General features: G+C 40.3%; 1 protein-coding gene and 1 long non-coding RNA gene across 9 annotated transcripts in view; both read right to left on the minus strand.

The window, feature by feature from the left end:
* Positions 1–2,226: 2,226 nt before the first annotated feature.
* Positions 2,227–21,570, minus strand: part of LOC5574615 (dedicator of cytokinesis protein 3) — a 311,576-nt gene continuing 292,232 nt past the window's right edge. For 7 of the 8 annotated variants that reach the window (XM_021857667.1, XM_021857673.1, XM_021857672.1 and 4 more), the window contains 8 exons: positions 5,776–5,885; positions 5,485–5,502; positions 5,180–5,386; positions 4,942–5,107; positions 4,660–4,881; positions 4,362–4,601; positions 4,150–4,304; positions 2,227–4,085 (listed from right to left, as the gene is read on the minus strand). In XM_021857667.1, the coding sequence (XP_021713359.1) occupies positions 2,432–4,085; positions 4,150–4,304; positions 4,362–4,601; positions 4,660–4,881; positions 4,942–5,107; positions 5,180–5,386; positions 5,485–5,502; positions 5,776–5,885 (2,772 nt within the window). In that variant the 3' untranslated portion in view covers positions 2,227–2,431. The remainder of the gene's footprint in view (positions 4,086–4,149; positions 4,305–4,361; positions 4,602–4,659; positions 4,882–4,941; positions 5,108–5,179; positions 5,387–5,484; positions 5,503–5,775; positions 5,886–21,570) is intronic. The other variant, XM_021857669.1, reaches the window with a different exon arrangement.
* LOC110681567 lies at positions 19,627–20,497 on the minus strand. The gene is made up of 2 exons (XR_002503266.1): positions 20,103–20,497; positions 19,627–20,042 (listed from the first exon to the last, which is right to left on the minus strand). It is a non-coding gene; the product is annotated as an uncharacterized LOC110681567 (long non-coding RNA).

The following is a 21,570-nucleotide window of genomic DNA, read 5'->3' on the forward strand; positions in this document are numbered from 1 at the left end:
TATCAAAGCGATTGTTGTTCACTTAAAGCATCTAACTTGACTTTAGAGTATTACAGGGTTCACCAATCAACTCGCTCTTAATATGTTAGCGGTATTTGATATAATCAAATGATCGGGAATTTGCTTTTGTCGTAATCAAATTGTAAACAAACGTAAAAATAATCTGATTGTGAATGTCGTATGAATTAAAGATAATGAAAACAAACGAGATAGGCGGTTGAATTGTCTCTGAATTCTGAGAAGGATTCTCTCAGAATCGTGAGTGGGTTCGCTCAGAATCCAGAGGAGGATTCTCTCAGAACTCTGAGGAGGATTCTCTCAGAATCCTGAGGAGAATTCTCTCAAAATCCTGAGGAGAATTCTCTCAGAATCCTGAGGAGAATTCCCTCAGCATCCTGAGGAGGATTCTCTCATAATCCTGAGGAGGATTCTCTCAGAACCCTGAGTAGAATTCTCTCAGAACCCTGAGGAGGATTCTCTCAGAATCTTGGGGAGGATTCTCTCAGAATCTTGGGGAGGATTCTCTCAGAATCCTGGGGAGGATTCTCTCAGAATAATGAGGAGGATTCTCTCAGAATCTTGGGGAGGATTCTCTCAGAATCTTGGGGAGGATTCTCTCAGAATCCTGGGGAGGATTCTCTCAGAATAATGAGGAGGATTCTCTTAGAATCTTGGGGAGGATTCTCTCAGAATCCCGAGGAGGATTCTCTCAGAACCCTGAAGGGGATTCTCTCAGAATCCTAAGGAGGATTCTCTCAGAATCATGAGGAGCAATATTCTCAGAATCCTGAGTAGGATTCTCTCAGCATCCTGAAAAGGATTCTCCCATAATCCTAAGGACGATTCTCCCAGAATCTTGAGGACGATTCTCCCAGAACCCTGAGGAGGATTCTCCCAGAATCCTGAGGAAGATGCTCTCAGAATCCTGAGGAGGATTCTCTCAGAATTCTGAGGATTCTCTTAGAATTCTGAGGAGGATTCTCTCAGAATCCTGAGAAGGATTCTCTTAGAATTCTGAGGAGGATTCTCTCAGAATTCTGAGGAGGATTCTCTCAGAATCCTGAGGAGGATTCTTTCAGAATCCTGAGGAGGATTTTTTTCAGAATCCTGAGGGGGATTCTCTCAGAATCCTGAGGGGGATTCTCTCAGAATCCTGAAGGGGATTCTCTCAGTATCCTGAAGGGGATTCTCTCAGAATCCTGAGGAGAATTCCCTCAGCATCCTGAGGAGGATTCTCTCATAATCCTGAGGAGGATTCTCTCAGAACCCTGAGTAGAATTCTCTCAGAACCCTGAGGAGGATTCTCTCAGAATCTTGGGGAGGATTCTCTCAGAATCCTGAGAAGGATCCTCGTCAGAATCCTGAAGAGGATTCTCGTCAAAATCCTGAGGAGGATTCTCGTCAGAATCCTGAGGAGGATTTTCTCAGAATCATGAGGAGCAATATTCTCAGAATCCTGAGAAGGATTCTCTCAGAATCCTGAGAAGGATTCTCTCAGAATCCTGAGAAGGATTCTCTCAGAATCCTGAGAAGGATTCTCTCAGAATCCTGAGAAGGATTCTCTCAGAATCCTGAGAAGGATTCTCTCAGAATCCTGAGAAGGATTCTCTCAGAATCCTAAGAAGGATTCTCTCAGAATCCTGAGAAGGATTCTCTCATAATCCTGAGCGCTATTCTTTCAGAATCCTGAGCGCTATTCTATCAGAATCTTGAGAACGATTCCTTCAGAGTTCTGAGAACTATTTTTTCAGAATCCTGAGAAGGATTCTCTCCGAATCCAGAGAAAGATTCTCTCCGAATCCAGAGAAAGATTCTTTCCGAATTTTGAGAACGTTTCTTTCAGAATCTTGAGAAGGATTCTCTCAGAATCCTGAGAAGGATTCTCTCACAATCCTGAGAACGATTATCTCAGAATTCTGATAAAGATTTCTCAGAATTATAGTGAGTCTTGACTGAGGAAAAACAACCTGAAGCAATCTTCATATAATCTTTTGAAAAAACCTCGAATGAAGGCTGATTGCCTATTGAAAGAAAAATCATCACTCGAATCGGCCCGAAATCTCCAAATCGGTGTTCAATATCTCTGGATTGAGATTCTTTTTCTTTCTCAACGAAGCTCGACAAGAAGCCGAACGGGCCTTGCCTAGACTAAATTGTAAATCATATTGTGTACAAATGAATGCACCATTTTTATGAGAATGTGTGAATTAATTGTTGAACAAATAGTTTTGAGGTTAGGGAATCGCCACTGCAAATTCCAAAGACGAACGTCACTCCCGATCCATTTGTAATCAAATCCCGCAAACATACAAACATTTTTACGCATATCTACAATTTTTATATAGGACAATTTGGCTTAGTTTTAACCTATAAACCGGATAAAGATTGCACAGTAATACATACCGTATTCCAGCCGCCGAACCTAACCAGCCTAGTAGAAGATCTCCTCGTCGTCGTCGTCGTGCCGCAGCGGAACCATGGTCGTGTTCCTAACCTCAACCACGTCATCCACCGCAGCGGCAGCCCCGTTCAACGACCGCCGACCTAAACTGTTGGTATTGATCGACTGCTGCTGCTGCTGCTGCATTTTTGGCACACAATAGGCAACCGCATCGTAGTTGAAATGACTATTGTTATTGTTGGCTGTCGGTCCAACCGCCGTGCTATCACATTCATCACTGAACGAATCGCTGAAGGTGTCGTTGAACGGCACCGGCGGAGCCGGGCTGATATCGTTCAAACTGATCGCATCGCCGTCGGAGGATGAGTTCTGACTTAGGTTCAAGGACTGCTGCCGCTGGTGATGCGGATGGAACTGATGTGGAGTGCTATTGCTGCCGGCCGTGAAGGAGTGCTGATGGTGGAGGGCGGCTGATTTAGGGGGGATGGGAGGAGGCGGAGGTTGTGGAGCTCCATTGGACATTGTGATACGCGAGAGGGACGTGTTGATGGAGTTCATGGCCATTTCTTGCACGTTGATGGAGTTGAACGATTCGGGATTGGAGTTGGTTTTTTGGTGGCCTCTAGGAGTTGTGGCGCCTCCGTTTCCGTTCAGGGAGATGTTGTACTCATCCAGTGAACCGGTAGCTCCACCGACGGCTGTAGAGATCGGTTGATGGTAGTGATGGTGATGGTGACCTGAAGAATGCATCTGTTGCGATCCGCTGTTGAGGTTGTTCAATTCCTGCGAACTCGTGGAAATCCCGGAGTCTCGATTGAACATTCCAAGGTCGTAATGACCTTTGAGCTCACTGGAGCTTCTGGGGCTCCCGTAACTGTGATTCATGCTTTCGTTGAGCGATATTTCGTAGAGAGAGTATTTCTTGGAACGCGGTCTAGCCGGAGCCGACCCCTGTTGCTGTTCTACAAACTCTGTAAAGGGCATAGGGTTAGAGTTGCGTTTATCCGGGGTATGACCACGAGGAGGAAGAGGGGGAGCCGATGGGGAAGATGTCAGGGAATCTCTGGGAGGAACCTGCGGAGCTGGTATTGGCGACGAGGTCATCGCTGTCATTGGAACAATCCCTGACAGAGACAAAGTCTTGCGACTCAAATAGGTGTACGTTTCATCATGATCTTCGGTGGAGAAATAGTGCTGTACTACACTCGAGGTGTTGGACACCACTGTCGGTTGTACATTGGCTATTGGTAACGGTGGAAGTGGTTTGGTTGGAATGTTAATGTTCGTCTTCCACTCGGCCGTGCTCTTTTCTAGTTCTAGGAACGCTTCGGATAGTCGGTTATGCAGCGGCAATACTTCCTCTGAAGCGAGACTATGATGCAGCTCCAGGGCCTGGCGAAGGATTTGCATCTGTTCGAAGATCAAGCGCTTCAGACGTTGAACGTGCAAGCTTTGGTCGCGACCCTCCGGAGACTTGGCGAACCGTTCCGTGAAGAATGCATCCTGGTACTTGTTGAAGCCTCCGTTGACGTTGGCATCGACGGAACCTTGAAGCCGCATGGTAAACGGATTGAGATTTCGCTTCGGTTCAAGGCGATACTGCACAATGAGGTCAGAGAGTTCCTTGTTGACGTTGGACACGGACTCGCAAGCAAATTCCACCGGCGTTAGTTCGTGGATAGATCTACAACAGTGGAAACAGAGAAGATCATCTACGGTTCACACTTCTAATTCGCCAGAATACTTACGCATTGGTCACCTCGAACCACCGCAAGATACCCGGAAGTGGCAGAGCTGTGTCATAGATCGTCCGCTCGATCCACAGCGATTTGAACTCGTTGTCTTTATCGACGACTCCCTTGTGGACGGGACGGTCATACTGGAACTTGGTAACGTCGTTCACCTAGAAAAAGATCATGGTTGGAGATCATATCGCATTTAAGGTTACCCCTAATCATACCTCGTAATATTTGGAAATCTTCTCCGGTACGGTCACTTTGGCACTCTTGAGATGGCTCGGATCGGATATTGGACGCACGTTCACCACGTGGAAGCGCTGCTCCGGCGAGTTCAGCACCGAACTGTCCGGCGGGTAGTGCTTCTTGTCCAGGATCTGCGCCGCTGGAAACTCGATCTGTAACCGCTGGATGAACGCTCCGATCCGTTCGTACTCCAAGCCTCTGTAGATGAACTGTTTGTTCTGAAAGCATACCGATATTTGAGTATCTGACATCAACAAGATGGTCCACAGAACTTACCCTAACAAACGATGGAAACCCTGTTCCGTAATATCCGACGCGGAAGTACTCCGGCTCAGGCCGCAGTTGCGTCAAAATATTTTGGAAGAACTTCGCCTCCTGAATCAGAACATCGCTCAGTCGGTTGTAGTCGAACCGCTTGCGCTCGTAAAACATTGCTAACTCCTTACACAGTGGAATACCCTTTTCCCAGCATTTACCCTTGTCGAAGTAGCTGATGATCTGCAAAGCATCGTACTGGTTAGAACCCACCTCGGATCAACGAAAAACCTAATCCCTTACATTCTTATAAATCTTCTCCTTCTGTTCCCACTCGCGCGGTCCATTGCTCTCATCCGAAATGTTCTCGCTATCCCACGAAAGCATATCGGCGTACAGCTTCAGGGTCAACCCCGCCTCGATGTAATTCTCGGCGCCCAAATGTAGATCCAACAGTTTGTATATATATCTAAAATCCAACCACGTCGTAACGGTCATTTCAAATTCAAACCACTCGTTATCACAAAGACCACCAACTCACCTCACATACATCTCCTTCCGGTTGATTTCGTCGTTGTAGAAGTTGAGCAAATTGACGGTGCAGGTCATCCGTTTGTCCCGATTCTCATCGCCCTGCATCACACTTCGGTAGTCCAGCAAACGCTCCAGGAGCCGCGTAACGGATGATATGAAAGCCGTTCCCGATTCGCGCCACGACGGATTCTCTGCCTGAACTCGCTCTAGTAAACTGTGGTATTTTTGTGGATTCAAATGTTCAAAAAATCAGTTAAAATTGAGGTTAGATTAAAAGCCATACAAGGTTTCTCAACGTTTGTTAACACTTACGCCAGACACAACTGTTCCCTGGATTATGATGATGACGGTTGATGATGAATGGTAGTAGAAGTACAAGGCGGATTTGGTTGTTATAACGGACCACATGCGGTTTTTTTTACAAATGAGTTCAAATATGCGTGATGAGTGTGAGCGAGAACGAGAAGCATGAAATCGAAACCAAACAAACAAACGGCATTGGTATCAGGGATTGGCCCAAAATTTGATCAACCTTCTCATTTGATGGGTTAGTAGATGCGAGCAGTTATCACAAAACAGACGGAAGCCAACACGGATACTTACATAGTGCTGAAGAGTTCGCGGTACTCATCGTCACCCTTGTTCTCGCTGATGAGGAGATCCAGCTTATCTATCAGCTCACTTTCTACCAATCGGAATGAACCTCGAGAAACCTATATGAGAAGAGTACAAAACAATTGATCATTAAACAACCGAGGATTAGCAACAATTAAAATCGATATTGGACGTACTCGAATCTCCCGTATTCCTTCCTACAACTTTATATAAATTCATTCGGTTCATTTCAATCCCACAAGATTTTTATTTTTAAATAAAAATGAGCAATTGTAAGGTACGTATCTTTTTTATGCTAAAAATGCTGTAAAACGTAATCAGGGTAGCCACCAAATTTCCATTTTGAAAATCCCGCTTTTTTCCCGGTTTTCCCGGTATAAATTCAATTTTTTTCCCGGTTTTTAATTTGGCTGATTAGAGGCATTTCAACTCAAATTCCAATGTTTGGATTTTGTCTTCATGAAAACGATGGGTTCTCTAAGGCAAGTAAGTTTAAGATAAAAATGAAACAAAGCAACGCATGTAGAAACCTGTACCTTATTGATTCAATTCTTAGTCGATTGGTTCAATAATGACATATTAAAGACTCTTATAAATAAAGGATTGTTTTCAAGAATACATATCCGGATTGATTGTGGAATAAGGTAATGTTCAGTAACTGAAAAAAATATCCAAAAGAATTCGTTTGCGAGTCAAATTTTTCTCTAAGAATTCATTAAACTTTGACTGACAATTTCAAGGAAAAAACAGTTAGAAAAAAGTTCAAAAATGTTACTTCTGGTAGTAGTGAAAAATTGGAAAAATATTTCGTAACATGGTCAGCGATGCTAGGAGACAAAAGAATATTTTTTAATCCTCTCTCTACCATGTTAGCTCCGGAGCTCCATTAATTGTCGACGAATTTGAGACAAACCAAATCAGATGAATTCTATGCAATTGTTACTATTATATGATTCAATACTTATTCGATTAATCCAATAGTCAACTCAATAGATCAATTTAGTGGTCGCAGTAGTATCATGTCCTCACAAAGGAAAAAAGAAACTGTTTCAATAGTAAAAAAAAACTATTGATGAACAATCAATTTACTATTGAAAATCAACTTAAGATGTTCAACCTGATTTCCCATTCAGCCAATTTGCAAGATTGTTTGTTGAAGCACTTTTTATAAAAATTGCTTGAATCGTGAAGAAATAGCCGATCAATGTCGTGGAAAAATAAGGGTTGAGAAGCATAGTTTAACAGAGTAGAAATTAAATAATCATTAAAATGTTTGAAGAATTCCAATAAAAGTTACTTCTCAAATTCACAAATGCTGAATTACAACATTTTTAAGCATGACGATTTTCCGCAACTTATGGTTTGTATATTGAAGCTAAGTATGCTGTTCCGCTCAAGAAATGTTAACATTCAACAGAATTGGGAACGAAATTTTCTACAATGAGCTCCATTTGAGATGAAATTTCTTTTCAACTGCGTATTGCGATCAAAGAAAAATAAGTTTCTTGAGAGCAGAAAACTTTCCCACGCAACAGATGCATAGTCCCCATTAGAGCTCAAAATATTCGTTCAAAACGATTTTCCCGGTGACTATCTCAAATTTCCGATTTTTCCCGTCTTTTTCCCGGTGGATTCGAATTCCCGTCTTTTCCCCGCTTTTTCCGTTTTTCCCGGTTCGGTGGCCACCCTGCGTAATGCATCGGTAGGTCAATAATTAATATTGATTATTTTAGAGCCTATGATCAAAGTAATTTAATATTGATATAGTATTTTTAACATATAAAAATATATGTAAGCAAAAACTTGTATTTAGATAGAAAAAATATGAAGTCTACTGATCATCTATATAAATAAAAATGGAATGGTGTTTGTATGTCACGAAATGGCTTACGAACGGGTCAACGGATTTGAATGATTTTTTCTCCGTTTTGTTCGTCAAGGGTTCCAACGTGTTTCACGAGATATTCACCGGGAAAGTTGAAAAACGAGAGTGCACGGAACTGTCATTTTGTATGGGACGATCCATAGCGTTTTTCAGCAGCCTACTTGATGGCAAGACGAAGTTTACCGGGACCACTAGTTTCTAATAAATTTGAAAGATAAACTGAGAATAGCAACATGAGAGATGTTGAATCAAAAACATCTGCATATGTAGCGAAACAAGAAGTAAAGCAGTTCTTGCATGTCGTTGTTGTACTCTGTCATGTCATTTGTATGATATTTGTTACTATTAGGTTACTAATTCTACTAATTCATTTAATTCAAGAAAAATAATAAGAAAAAAGGAACTACACTAGAAAACTAAGGAAATTAACACTAAGAAAAAACTTTAAAAAACTTCAATTCAAAAAACTAATAATTTGCTGAACTATTAACATTTAAGCCCTCTCAGGGTCTATCCGGGAGAATCACTACTGGGGCGGACTCACAACCCACACTTGTTTCGCGACTTCAATTCTGTCACCGCTAAAGGGGGGAAGGGAATTGCACGTAAAATAAATAATTTAGCTTTAACACTGTATTTTCAATTCAAATCATTAATTTATTTAATATATACAATATTGTGAGGGAGTTTTGAGGGAAGTAAAGGATGCACAAGTTAAATATCACCTGACCACAGCGGTTGCTGGGTTATTCGACTTTAGGACCTGTCGAAGACCGATTCGTCTACCTTTCATCTCGAAGTCGACTGCCGGGTCGGGTCCGGGGAGGCGATGATTCTAGCTACGGACGGATTAGGTAGATTTCGTCCTATTAGCGTCCTAGCTAGGGATTTCTCCAGCCGCTCTTCAATACCACCGATGCTTCGTTCAAACCACTCGGGCACTTCTCGGTATCTTCAACCACTCCGTTAAACACTTGGCACCAATGATAATTAACGGTTGCGTCGCTTGATCACTCACGACAAATACTTGTAGGAATTTTGTTCCTATGGAATGCGAGAAAAGTTGAAAGTAACGGACGATTTTAACTGTCGGAATTTTGTTACCGAAAAAGCTCATTTCCTGGGCTTGCATATCCTTTTTATAGGACTTGATGATGCAGCAAAACCAAATCGTAGAACATTTCCCGGGAGGGATTTGTCTTCGCACAGTTGGTAGTGGGCGCCATGATGCATCAGTGCATATATGGTTGGGAAGGATTTTGATGGTGGGATACCAGGGGTTTATTTGGGAGGATTTCAAATTCAAATTTAATTTATTTTTTATTTACAAATTCATTACATTTTTCTATTTAATTCATTTAATTATGGGTAACTGATATCGAAGGATAGAGGAAAAAGGATTATATTTACATATTAGGTTATTTACATTTAAACTAGAGTTAAAGCATAATTATTTACAAATTTAGGGGTATTTACAAAATTATAAAAATATAAACAAAGTATGAATATTCACAAAAAAAGAAGAAAAATATATATTAAAAAAAACAAAAAGAAAAAAATACAAAAAAGCAAATCTGGATTGTGACCTATCACATAGGTAACAATTATCCCGGATCGGGTGTAAAAAAAAACAGTTTTTTTTTTTATTACTATGGGGCCCTCTATAATCGAGTTATCAGATTACGAAAAAAAAAGTTCAAGCAAAAGTTCTCTCTTCTTCCAGATTTAATTGATTTGGTGCAATGATTGATCCTATGCGGCAAGTGCTGTTGCTCGAAATCACCTAAATTTGGAAGAATGAGCCTGCTTTTGCATGAATCCGGTTTTTGTTCTCTGCCTCCTACTATAGGATTCCCAGGCGTCCAACTATAAATTTCGCTACACAACTCTCTGCTCTGCCAATTTTAGTTGATTCTTCGCAATGATTGATCCTGGACGGCAAGTGCTGTTCCGAGGAATCATATAAAATTGGAAGAGTGAGCCTGGTTGTCGCGGAATTCATCTTTGTCAAAAACTTTCAATATCCGATTTTTCTTCTTCGAGCTACTATGTGGATAAAACTGCCGTTTATTCTGTACATAGTTCTCTTCTCTTCGAAATTCATATTGATTTGGAGCAATGATTGTTCCTTTGCGACAAGTGCTGTTCCTCAAAATCACTTGAATTTGGAAGAGTGAGCCTGCTATGAACAGAAATATAGCAATCCTCTCTGGTCGCTTGAAGGAAAAGAGCCGGAGCTTCTAAGGTCTTTCTTTTAGGTAGAGGGATCTGCGTGTCGAGATTTGGTCAACTATGAAGACCTATTCAACTAGTAGTTCTCTGCTATTTCAAATTCAATTTAATTGAAAGCAATGATTGTTCCTGAGCGTCAAGTGCTGTTGCTCTTAATTACGTGAATTTGAAATAGTGAGGCTCACTATCTAGTTGAATGGTGGTAGGTCATTTGGCATAAAGTCGTTTGGCATAAAGCCGTTTGGCATAAAGTCGTTTGGCATAATGGTCATTTGGCATAAAGTCGTTTGGCATAATGGTCGTTTGGCATAATGGTTATTTGGCATAATAGTCGTTTGGCATAATTAATCTGAAACCAAGACTTTCTCAATTTTTCATTTTTACGTTTCTATTGAATCTTTCTGATGACATCAGGCTTGTTTTAGAGTCAATTGATATAAAATGACACTTTATTCTGTATCAATTGACACAATCATATGCTCTTGAATAAATTTAAGCATATTAGGAAAGTTATTGCCAATAGTATTTTATTATTGAGGATTTTGCCCTCCAATAGACTCACACCTAAAAAATATTGCCCCACCAAAATATTCTCCCACTATGTTTGCCATATATTGGATGGCGTCATAGCTAACAAAACCAACAAGTAACGCACATGTAACGCAACATGTTGGATTGTACATTGAATGCAAGTTGCGTGCTTCTATTAAAGTGCCATAGAAACTGACGTGTGAGTATTTATTTTTCCACGTTCAAAATGTGCACGAGAATCTATTCCTCAACAAAATGAACAATAATTATCCAGAAATTACCCTTCTTTCAAATGTTAATTCTTTTTTTGAGTTTCGCTATTGGAGCAAATTTTTGCACTGAAGATTTTGATATATTTAGCACAAATTTACCCTTCTTTCAATTGTTCTATTTTTGTTTATAAATATGATGTAACCATAATTATAGGTATAAAAACTGTTGATTTATAATTTCAATAAATTTCTCTTTCTTTTAAGCATAGGCTGTTCTTTGGAGCTATATTTTTAAGTATATTTTTGTTTCCAACTGACAAAAGGGCGGCAATCGATAACATTGATCTGCTCAAATTATCACCGAAAAGAGAAATCGATTACTGTAGTAACCTCGATGGGTTGTACTACTTTTCCCCAAATATCATTTCTCCGAACGCCAGTTCCCCGAATGGTTGGTTGGTTTGACTTTATTAACGAGATTTTAGCCCTGGGCTAGTTCATCTCGAGACCAACGGCTTTACTTCCCTTCCGAAGGAAGTCGTCACTATAACTTTTTACGTCATAAGTGACTATGTCGGGGATGGGATTCGATCCCAGGTCCTCGGCGTGAGAGGCGAGTGTTCTAACCACTACACCAGGTCCGTCCCCTTCCCCGAATGCCAGTTCCCCGAATATCCCGTTTCCCCGAAAAGTATTTAGCACTCATAATTGTCGTAACTTCATACATTTCAGGGTGGTGAACAAACTGATCATCTTATATGCACCCTTCTTTATTTAATTGGCGGTTCTTTCGAGTTTAACCGTCCTCAGCATTTTTTCCAACATGTGTATAGCCGAGAATGACAGAATACTTCCTTTTTTTTGACTGTTTATCGTTCTTACTCGTCACCACTTTTCAGGAAACCAGTCATTCGGAGAAATGACATTCGAGGATAAGTAGCACAATCACTTCGATGATTCTGAACGCACTTTTTTATGTCTTTTCGTTTTATTATGCCACAATAATTTTTGGCGTACATTATTCTATTGGTGTAAATATAAATTATGCCTTCTTTTAAAAGTAGGCTGTTCTTTATATTTATACTGTTTTAAATTTTATTATTTAGTGTAGCTAAATGTTAACCAGTTTCGTATTTTGCTGTTTTATCAATTCTTGCCAGACGTGCTGTAGAATGATAATTACTTTAAAACCTGCCAATATTCAAAATAAACTTGTCCCTGTGCTGTGCTGTGAAAAGATTTTTTTTTTTTTTGCGTAAGAGCCTTAAACATTTTAAACGAAAAATAATCTGCTCGTATATAGGCTATTTTTGCATTGAGTCGCATTGAGAGATCTTTGAGTTAGAGCTTTTGATATTTTGTAAAAAAAAATCCATTCTTTTATCAAGTAATTTTCTTCGAGTATTACGTCCAAACTGGGACAGAGTTTGATCTGCAGCGAAATATTCTATGAATAACTGCGAATTTTCTTTGCAAATTTACTATTTTCAAATATGTATATCGCAACAAGCTCAAAGATACTCTATGTTCTGAGATGTAGAGAACCGTCACGAGTTTTATTTAGTAATGCTCTCTAATGTCACAACAATTTTTGAAATTCTTAGCTTGGAAAATCGCTGAACGAACACCACGCTTGCTTAGAACCTACCAATTTTTTTTGCTATGGGCTCGGTGGTGTTGATCTCGGTAGAAGCTTAAAAATGACGATATTTATTTTAAGTCAATCATTATGCAAAACGGTCATTATGCCAAATGACCATTATGCCAAACGGCCATTATGCCAAACGACCATTATGCCAAACGACCATTATGCCAAACGACTTTATGCCAAACGGCTTTATGCCAAACGGCTTTATGCCAAACGACTTTATGCCAAACGGGGTACAATCAGTTGAATACGTACTTCTATGTCGCCATGATCTGGACAGGTGATTTGTCCCGAGGATTAATTAGAATTATTAAATTGTGATCTACAAACTGCAATTGAAATGCTAGAAATTACAAAACCATATTTCGTCAGAAAAGCTCGCATTTTGCCACTCACAGAACCCACTGAACAAGGCCTAAATTAATTATTTTCCTGTCAACATTGGTTGACAAAATAACTAAGAACTAATTTACTAACACTAAATGAGAAAAAAAACACTGATTACTTCTCTTTTTTTTTATTTAATGACGTCACAAGATTTCTCTTGGACCAGATTTTATTTTCACATACTCACATTCACACATCTCATTCAACAAACATTCATCAAGCCACTCAATCATTTCATTTCCAATCATTCCCATTCATAATTTTCCAGTTATTCATTCACACTTTCCCATTTAGTAATCACATTAATCCAACTTTATTACTACTAAAACATGATTCTAGGGCGCCCTTAATATATGGTTGTTCCTTAGATCACTCTAGCGTCTCTTATTCTAAGAGAACTGGTGATCTTTCGGCGAAACTTAAATTTAATGAACCGATCTCAATGCCGCTTCTTTACTCTCTCGCATGCGAGAAAAAATTGCAAGCAACATGAGTTGCTTTTGATGATTACACCGAATGTCGACCATACCAGGTTGAAAAAGCCTTTTACTCAGCCCTGTGTATGTCGACTAAATAAAGAAGGCTCTTGTGTGGATGTGAGATGTCAAAGCATGTTTATGTTTTTGACGAATGAGAAGACTATCGTGAACAGTGAAAGTTTTGCACTGTTTTCACGGTTTTAACAGCAGTTTGAGGGTAAAGGTTAAGGTGATACGCATCGATTGCCACAAAACGTATGCGCAGATGTAAGTTTTGTTTACTTTGTATATTTTTAGGTCAACAAAGCTGAGCCTTTTGGAAATAAAGTGAGCTGATAGAACATGTTTTATATTGTGAGGGGACGGACCTGGTGTAGTGGTTAGAACACTCGCCTCTCACGCCGAGGACCTGGGATCGAATCCCATCCCCGACATAGTCACTTATGACGTAAAAAGTTATAGTGACGACTTCCTTCGGAAGGGAAGTAAAGCCGTTGGTCCCGAGATGAACTAGCCCCGGGCTAAAAATCTCGTTAATAAAGTCAAACCAACCAACATGTTTTATTCCTATCTATCCCGGCTTCAGATGAATTGCCGGCCACACCCCGAGTGATTTACCCGTGAGATCTTCAAGATCATACGATGACGTCCCTATCTTAGCCTTGACCTTACAAGGGAGATACTGCGGTCCGTATTTTGAATTGTAGTTATCCGCAGCGCTCGATTGTTTCATGTTTCTCCTGAAAACCAGCTGGCCGACGGAGAATGATTTTGCGAAACGACGGCTGCGTAGATTATAATGTTTTGTTGAAGATTCATGTGCCTTAGCTAATTTACTTTTAACGATGTCGTATATTTTAGAGAGAGTTTGTTTACGCCGTTCTTCCCGTTCGTCGTCGGAAAGAAGTTGATCGTGGCGTAAAAGACGATGATCTTCACCCTTTTCAGACAGCTCGAAGCCATGTGTAATGAAATAGGGCGTGAAGCCCGTTGAAGTGTGTTTAGTGGTGTTTAAAATCAATTCAATCTCGGAGATTTTGGTATCCCATAAACGCTGATCCTCACGAACATAGGTTCGTATAGCAGTGTTTATGGTGCGGTTCACTCGCTCGACGGGATTCGCCTGTGAATGATATCGCGAATTGAGCCAATGCGTGATTCCAAATTGGTCAAGTAGGTCTTTGAACACTTTCGCGATAAATGTGCTACCGTTGTCCGTGATAATTATTTCTGGCACAGAGTTCCGGTAGAACCACTGTTCCTTCAGAACCCCACACATGGCTGAGCTATCTAATTTCCGCACGGGATGTAACATCACCCATTTCGAGAAGTAGTCGGTTATCACCAAAAGGTGTTGATTTCCTTTTCTACTGCGTGGGAGGGGTCCGACGAAATCAATTGAAATGATTTGCCATGGTTAAGATGCTTGACGCATTTTTCCCATCTCGGGTGTAACTGCTACGAACGGAGCTTTAATTTCTTTGCACGTAATGCATGCCTGAATGTACGATCGTATGGTTGAGCCCATTTTAGGCCAATAAAATCGTTTTTGGATTCGAGCCAGCGTTCTCTCATAGCCCTGATGAAACGTGCCATCGTGATTTTCTTTCAATATGACGGAAATCTCATCAGGTGATGGAACAATTTTCCATTCAAAACGGGAATCGTAAGGCTCATTCTTCGCAATAACGAATTTCATCAGTTTACCGTCTTCTAAGCGAAAGTCGGCATAGTCATCTGGGTTGCTCAAAACGTTTTCAACCAAGGAGGTATGCCAAGATATAGTAGATGGATCTAGGACTACCGCTACACTTCTCGACAACGCATCTGGCACAATATTGTCCTTACCCTTTCTATGAACCACAGACATGTCGAATTGCTGTAAATTCAAGCTCCATCGACTGCACCTTGACCCTACCTTCCATTTGGTATTGAGGATATGTGTCAACGCAGATGAATCTGTGATGAGCTTGAAATGGTAGCCCTCAATGTATCCACGGAAGTGGTCAATAGCCAGCAATGCGGCTAGGGCCTCTTTCTCAGCGGCATGGTAATTTCGTTGGGGCGTTGTTAATTTGTGAGAATAATAAGAGATTACTCTCTCGCCATCCTCTTGCTTCTGTGTCAAGACAGCAGCTACAGCGACGTCGCTGGCATCTGTTTGTATGGTAAATTCTTTCGTAAAATCTGGACTACCTAATATAGGAGCACTCACCAGTCGTTCTTTAATTGCACAGAAGGATTTTTCTGCCTCATCAGTCCACTTAATGATTTTAGATTTCGTTTTTAGGAGATCAGTAAGTGCCGCTGTGATCTCGCTAAAGTCCGAAATAAATCGACGGTAATAGTTTACCATTCCTAGAAATCTCCTTAGTTTTGTAATCGAATTGGGTCTCTCGTACTCAATGATGGGTCGAGTTTTCTCAGGATTAGCTCGAAGGCCTTGGGTACTAAGGAGATACCCTAGGAATGGTATTTCTGGAACGCCGAATTGCGACTTTTCCAAATTAATGGACAAGTTTGCCTCTCTCAGCCTACGTGCAATTTCTCGCAGTAGCTGCACATGATGCTCGAATGTCTCCGTCACCACGACGATATCGTCGAGGTAGACAAAGACATACGGTTCCAATACACCGTGGCCTAGCACGTGGTCCATTAGCCTTGCCAGGGTGGCGGGACTATTGACCAGACCAAAAGGCATACGGGTGTATTGGAACAATCCCTTGCCTTGCACACTGAATGCCGTATACTTCCTCGAGGCCGGATGAAGAGGTATTTGGAGGAAAGCTTCCGAAAGATCTATTGTTGATAGATAGTTGGCTTTCGGAAGTTGGCCTAGTATACGACAGGGGTGAGGCAAGGGATAAGCATCTCGTACAGTGCGCTCGTTTATTTTACGGGCATCTAAGCAGAGGCGAACTTTATGTGGCTTTATTACGGGGACGCAATTGAGTGACCACGAAGAGTTGCTACGTTCAATTATCCCCGTGTCAAGCAGACGTTGCAGTTCAGTACCCACCAAACCCAATGTTTTTGGCGACATGACGTAGGGAAACTGACGTACCGGGGGTTTATCTTTCCATTCTTCCTTAATTTCGATACGATGCTCAGTTAGCGGGGTTAATGACAATTGCCCCTTGCGGGCTGGCAGGAATAGTTCTTTTGTTGCCTGAATTACCCGTTGCTCTTCAATCGTAAGAATAGAAGTGGACGTTGGCTGTGTGGTTTCTTCTTCCCCAAAATCATCAATTAGGGCACATTCTCCGACTGTTGGTTGAATGTTAAATTTGGCCCAAAAATCCATGCCACAAATGCAACGGATGGCTAATTTTGGAACAACCAGAGTCGGAATGATTTTGGTTATGCCATTGAAAGTAAATGGCAAATAAATTTGACCAAGAATCTCCAGTGGTTCGCCACCAGCGGTGCGCAACTTAATGGGATTTTGAATCGGTTTGATTTTGCGAGAATTTAGGGAAGAGTATACACTGTCGTTAATTAAGGTGAGGTTGCTACCACTATCCAGAAGCGCACGGATTTTGTGCTCATATATACATATGTTGGTGTATGGGCGATTATCATTGGGATACGGGTAAGTAATTAAACATGTGATTGGTTCTTCAGAATAGAGATCAGCGGTGGCTTTGATGAAAAATGTAGGAGAAGAGCTTTGAGTATGATACGCGTTTAACGGTTCAGCGAACTGCGTTTTTCGTTCGCTGTCATGGCGTTTTTTGTGCAATAGGGACAATTGTTAAACGGGTATCCACGAAAGCCACAATTCTCACAAAGTACCGCTCTCGGGAGACGACATTCTCTCAAAGAATGTCCGTAATTTCCACAATTGAAGCATGTATTATCCGGAGGGGGTTGGTATGAATCAATGAGATTTTCAAGGGTCGATCGGTTTCTTTGTTGAACTTGATTTCGAACAGATGCTTGTGGGGGGTTTTTGGATTGAATTTGTGCCTGGGATTGGTGGGCAGATTTTTGAGGGTTGGGGTGGGTTGGTGGTGACGAATTAGATTGATTTTGTTGGCTCAATGCTGAGTTTTTCTTGGGCTTTGTCTGACTGACAGCATTTACGGATTTCTCAATCCCAAACACTTTATTATAGGCGGAGAAATTAAGCGCATCAATTTTCTGACCGGCAGCAATTAATGTGGGTAGATCAGTGATCGGTAGGAAAGTTAATTGCTTTCTGTAATCAATTCTAATATTCTGGAGTAAAATTTGTACTTTTTCGTACTCCGGAATTTGAATGCACATAGTTCGAAACAATCGTTCCATTTCATAATAAAACTCATGAAACGACTCGTTTCTTTGCTGACGTCGCTGATATATTTTCATTTTTATAAGCGCGTCTAAATCGGGATGCATGAAGGTTCATTTCAATTCAAGCACCAGATGGTCCCAATTAATTAATCGTCCTGTGGAGCGCATGGTCATATACCATTTTAGCGCTGGTCCTGTAAACAGGTGAACGGCAGATTCAAATAACTCAACTTCTGAAACATGCTCTGCCAACGAGAAGGTTTGTACTATTTCAAGAAATTCGTTAAGCTTGAGCCCTTGATCTGCACCGTCGTATTTGCTGATCTTCCATTGAGAAACAGGTAAAGTATGTCGCGATGGATTAGGTGGCTGCAATGTATAGTGAGGGGGGTACGGTGAGTATGGGATTGGTATTTGAGGCTGATGAGAATGTGTATTTTGCTGATTGGGGTACGTAGTAGATGATTGTTGTGTGTTAGTTGGCACACTACTATTGAACCACGGCTGTGAGGTGCATTGCGGGTTCGATGTAAAGCGGCTTGAAGAAGCAGTGGGTATTTGGGGAATCGATTGAGCGGCATTAGAAAAATACGGCACATTTTTATACGGATTGGATGGCACTGTTGGTGGTAAATCGGCAAAACCAACCGAATGTTTATTCTTGTGGCGATCGGAATTTGTTATCGCGTTCGAGTCTATTGTTCGAGGGGGATGAGCAAACAAACCGCTTGGATCTGCGACAGAAGCTTGTCATTGAGGTGTGGGTAGGGTGGCTCTTTGACCCATTGCAATTTCGAGCTCTTTTATGCGAGCTTGCAACGATTCAATTATTGCCTTCACTTCTGGACTGCAAGAAATTAGTAATTGAGATTGTGCAAGCTCTTGAGACGATATTTGTGGTGGGTTATATTGACTATTTCCTACTCTCACATCACTGATACGAGCTCCTGAAGGATCAAGGGACTCTTGGTTAACTTCAAATAAATTAAGTAATGCCTGTTCAGTGTCAATTTCCTGCTGATTATTTACAAGGTTCAAATTATCCCCATAAAATTCTTTAATTAAAACCTCAACAATGTCCACAAGAAGACATTTCAAAAATCCGCTTTCTTCTGCGGTAATATCCACACGTTTCATCAGCTGATACACTCTATGACCGTAATGCAAGAACCTCGTTTTACACTTCGCCCTTAGGGTGCGTTTTGTTTACACCCACAACTGCTTCCAAAAATCTCTTCTCCGCCTTTTCTAATTTTAGATGTTCTCGTAAACTTCTTCGCCTGCGTGAGAACGACGGATCGTCTCGAATTACTATAGCCCGCATTGATAATTCACACAAGAGCTCTTCATTTTCTAAATAGTCCACTCGGATGTCGTGGTACCACCCTAGAATCATTTCTATAGCTTGCGTAACATTCGTACCGGCCATGGCTAGTATACGTATAATTCACAAAATATTTAAAGCAAATTCACTATGTTTAAATAAAAGAAGTAATTCACAAAAGAAATATTTCACAAAAGGTATTCAATTCAATTCACAAAAGAAATTCAATTCAACAAAAAAAAATCTATTCAATACAAAATCAATTCACACGTTATTTAAATGAAAATAATTCTATTCAGGACTGAGACAATGAGCTATAGAATGACACTTAATTGTTCAATGAACAAAGGAAAAAAAGCTATTATCATCATCCGAAATAGTTTTGTTCTAACACAATCGATTTTGCAATTTGAAAGCACAATTTAGTAATTCTAATTATGAAAGAAATTGGAACGAAATTGAAATTTTCGATTTCGGATTCTCCCGGAGCACAATTCAAAAAAGGTTCTAATTTTGGATATATTAGAAACTTTTTTGTTCACACACTAATTTACGTTGGGCGCCAATTGTTACTATTAGGTTACTAATTCTACTAATTCATTTAATTCAAGAAAAATAATAAGAAAAAAGGAACTACACTACAAAACTAAGGAAATTAACACTAAGAAAAAACTTTAAAAAACTTCAATTCAAAAAACTAATAATTTGCTGAACTATTAACATTTAAGCCCTCTCAGGGTCTATCCGGGAGAATCACTACTGGGGCGGACTCACAACCCACACTTGTTTCGCGACTTCAATTCTGTCACCGCTAAAGGGGGGAAGGGAATTGCACGTAAAATAAATAATTTAGCTTTAACACTGTATTTTCAAATTCAAATTTCAAATCATTAATTTATTTAATATATACAATATTGTGAGGGAGTTTTGAGGGAAGTAAAGGATGCACAAGTTAAATATCACCTGACCACAGCGGTTGCTGGGTTATTCGACTTTAGGACCTGTCGAAGACCGATTCGTCTACCTTTCATCTCGAAGTCGACTGCCGGGTCGGGTCCGGGGAGGCGATGATTCTAGCTACGGACGGATTAGGTAGATTTCGTCCTATTAGCGTCCTAGCTAGGGATTTCTCCAGCCGCTCTTCAATACCACCGATGCTTCGTTCAAACCACTCGGGCACTTCTCGGTATCTTCAACCACTCCGTTAAACACTTGGCACCAATGATAATTAACGGTTGCGTCGCTTGATCACTCACGACAAATACTTGTAGGAATTTTGTTCCTATGGAATGCGAGAAAAGTTGAAAGTAACGGACGATTTTAACTGTCGGAATTTTGTTACCGAAAAAGCTCATTTCCTGGGCTTGCATATCCTTTTTATAGGACTTGATGATGCAGCAAAACCAAATCGTAGAACATTTCCCGGGAGGGATTTGTCTTCGCACAGTTGGTAGTGGGCGCCATGATGCATCAGTGCATATATGGTTGGGAAGGATTTTGATGGTGGGATACCAGGGGTTTATTTGGGAGGATTTCAAATTCAAATTTATTTTTTTTTTATTTACAAATTCATTACATTTTTCTATTTAATTCATTTAATTATGGGTAACTGGTATCGAAGGATAGAGGAAAAAGGATTATATTTACATATTAGGTTATTTACATTTAAACTAGAGTTAAAGCATAATTATTTACAAATTTAGGGGTATTTACAAAATTATAAAAATATAAACAAAGTATGAATATTCACAAAAAAAAGAAGAAAAATATATATAAAAAAAAAACAAAAAGAAAAAATACAAAAAAGCAAATCTGGATTGTGACCTATCACATAGGTAACATATTCCTAAAATAAAATTTTATTTGTCGGGTTATATTTTAATGGATCATTAATATAGTGAATCCACAATTAAGAATCACTCACAATTTATGAATCAGCTGCCTTTAAAGGACAAAATAACAGTAAAAAATAGCACAAAACATCACGGAAACATTTTCGCTTATTATTTATTTTGAGTAAAATTGTTTACGTGATGTTTTGTGTTGATTTTTGTTGTTATTTTGTCATTTAAAGTCAGCTGATTCATAAATTGTGGACGATTCTTAATTGTGGATCCACTGTATCAGGGTTGGGAAAAAATCTGAAATTCACTCTACAGTAGCCAAGCAAAGCCAATCACAGTCAGCGAAGCCAGTGAAACTCACGCCCATCGCTGCTGTAGGCAAAATGCCTTGAAAATAGCAAAACATCCGTTGCTAAGGGCAACCCAAAACTACTGTAGAAAAATGTTCTATTTCCCGCTGCATTTCCCGCATTTAGAGCCTTCAATGACACTCATGATTTAGAAAATTCGTGCACCCAACATAACCTACTTGATGAGATTCACGTTTTTGAACTACTGTACTGGGAGAGCCACGAGATTTTCGCGAAAATTCAAGCCTACTACTATTACCATTCCCAGCACTGATTAATATAATCAAAACGGCCGCTATGAAAAGCATAGATAGCGCCACCGTAGCCTTGTGTGTTTGACAGAACAGCAATCACTGTCACAATGTTAAATCCCATATACAGTGAAGCCTTTGTTTTGATGCGGTGAGCACTGACAAAAACTACCTTCAATCAGCATTTTTTCACTTCAGACTGCTAGGCAGCGATGCAGTCTTGCCTCCTGAGGTGAAAAAATGCTGACAAACTTGCATCTTGTCAACTTTATTCACAGAAGAGAGGATCGATGAAGAGAAATTGATCATGCGCCTTACGCCCTTATTCCAGCACACGCTTGATTTGTCGTTACAAAAATTAGAAT

This window comes from Aedes aegypti, chromosome 1, assembly GCF_002204515.2.
Source record: "Aedes aegypti strain LVP_AGWG chromosome 1, AaegL5.0 Primary Assembly, whole genome shotgun sequence".
NCBI lineage: Eukaryota > Metazoa > Arthropoda > Insecta > Diptera > Culicidae > Aedes > Aedes aegypti.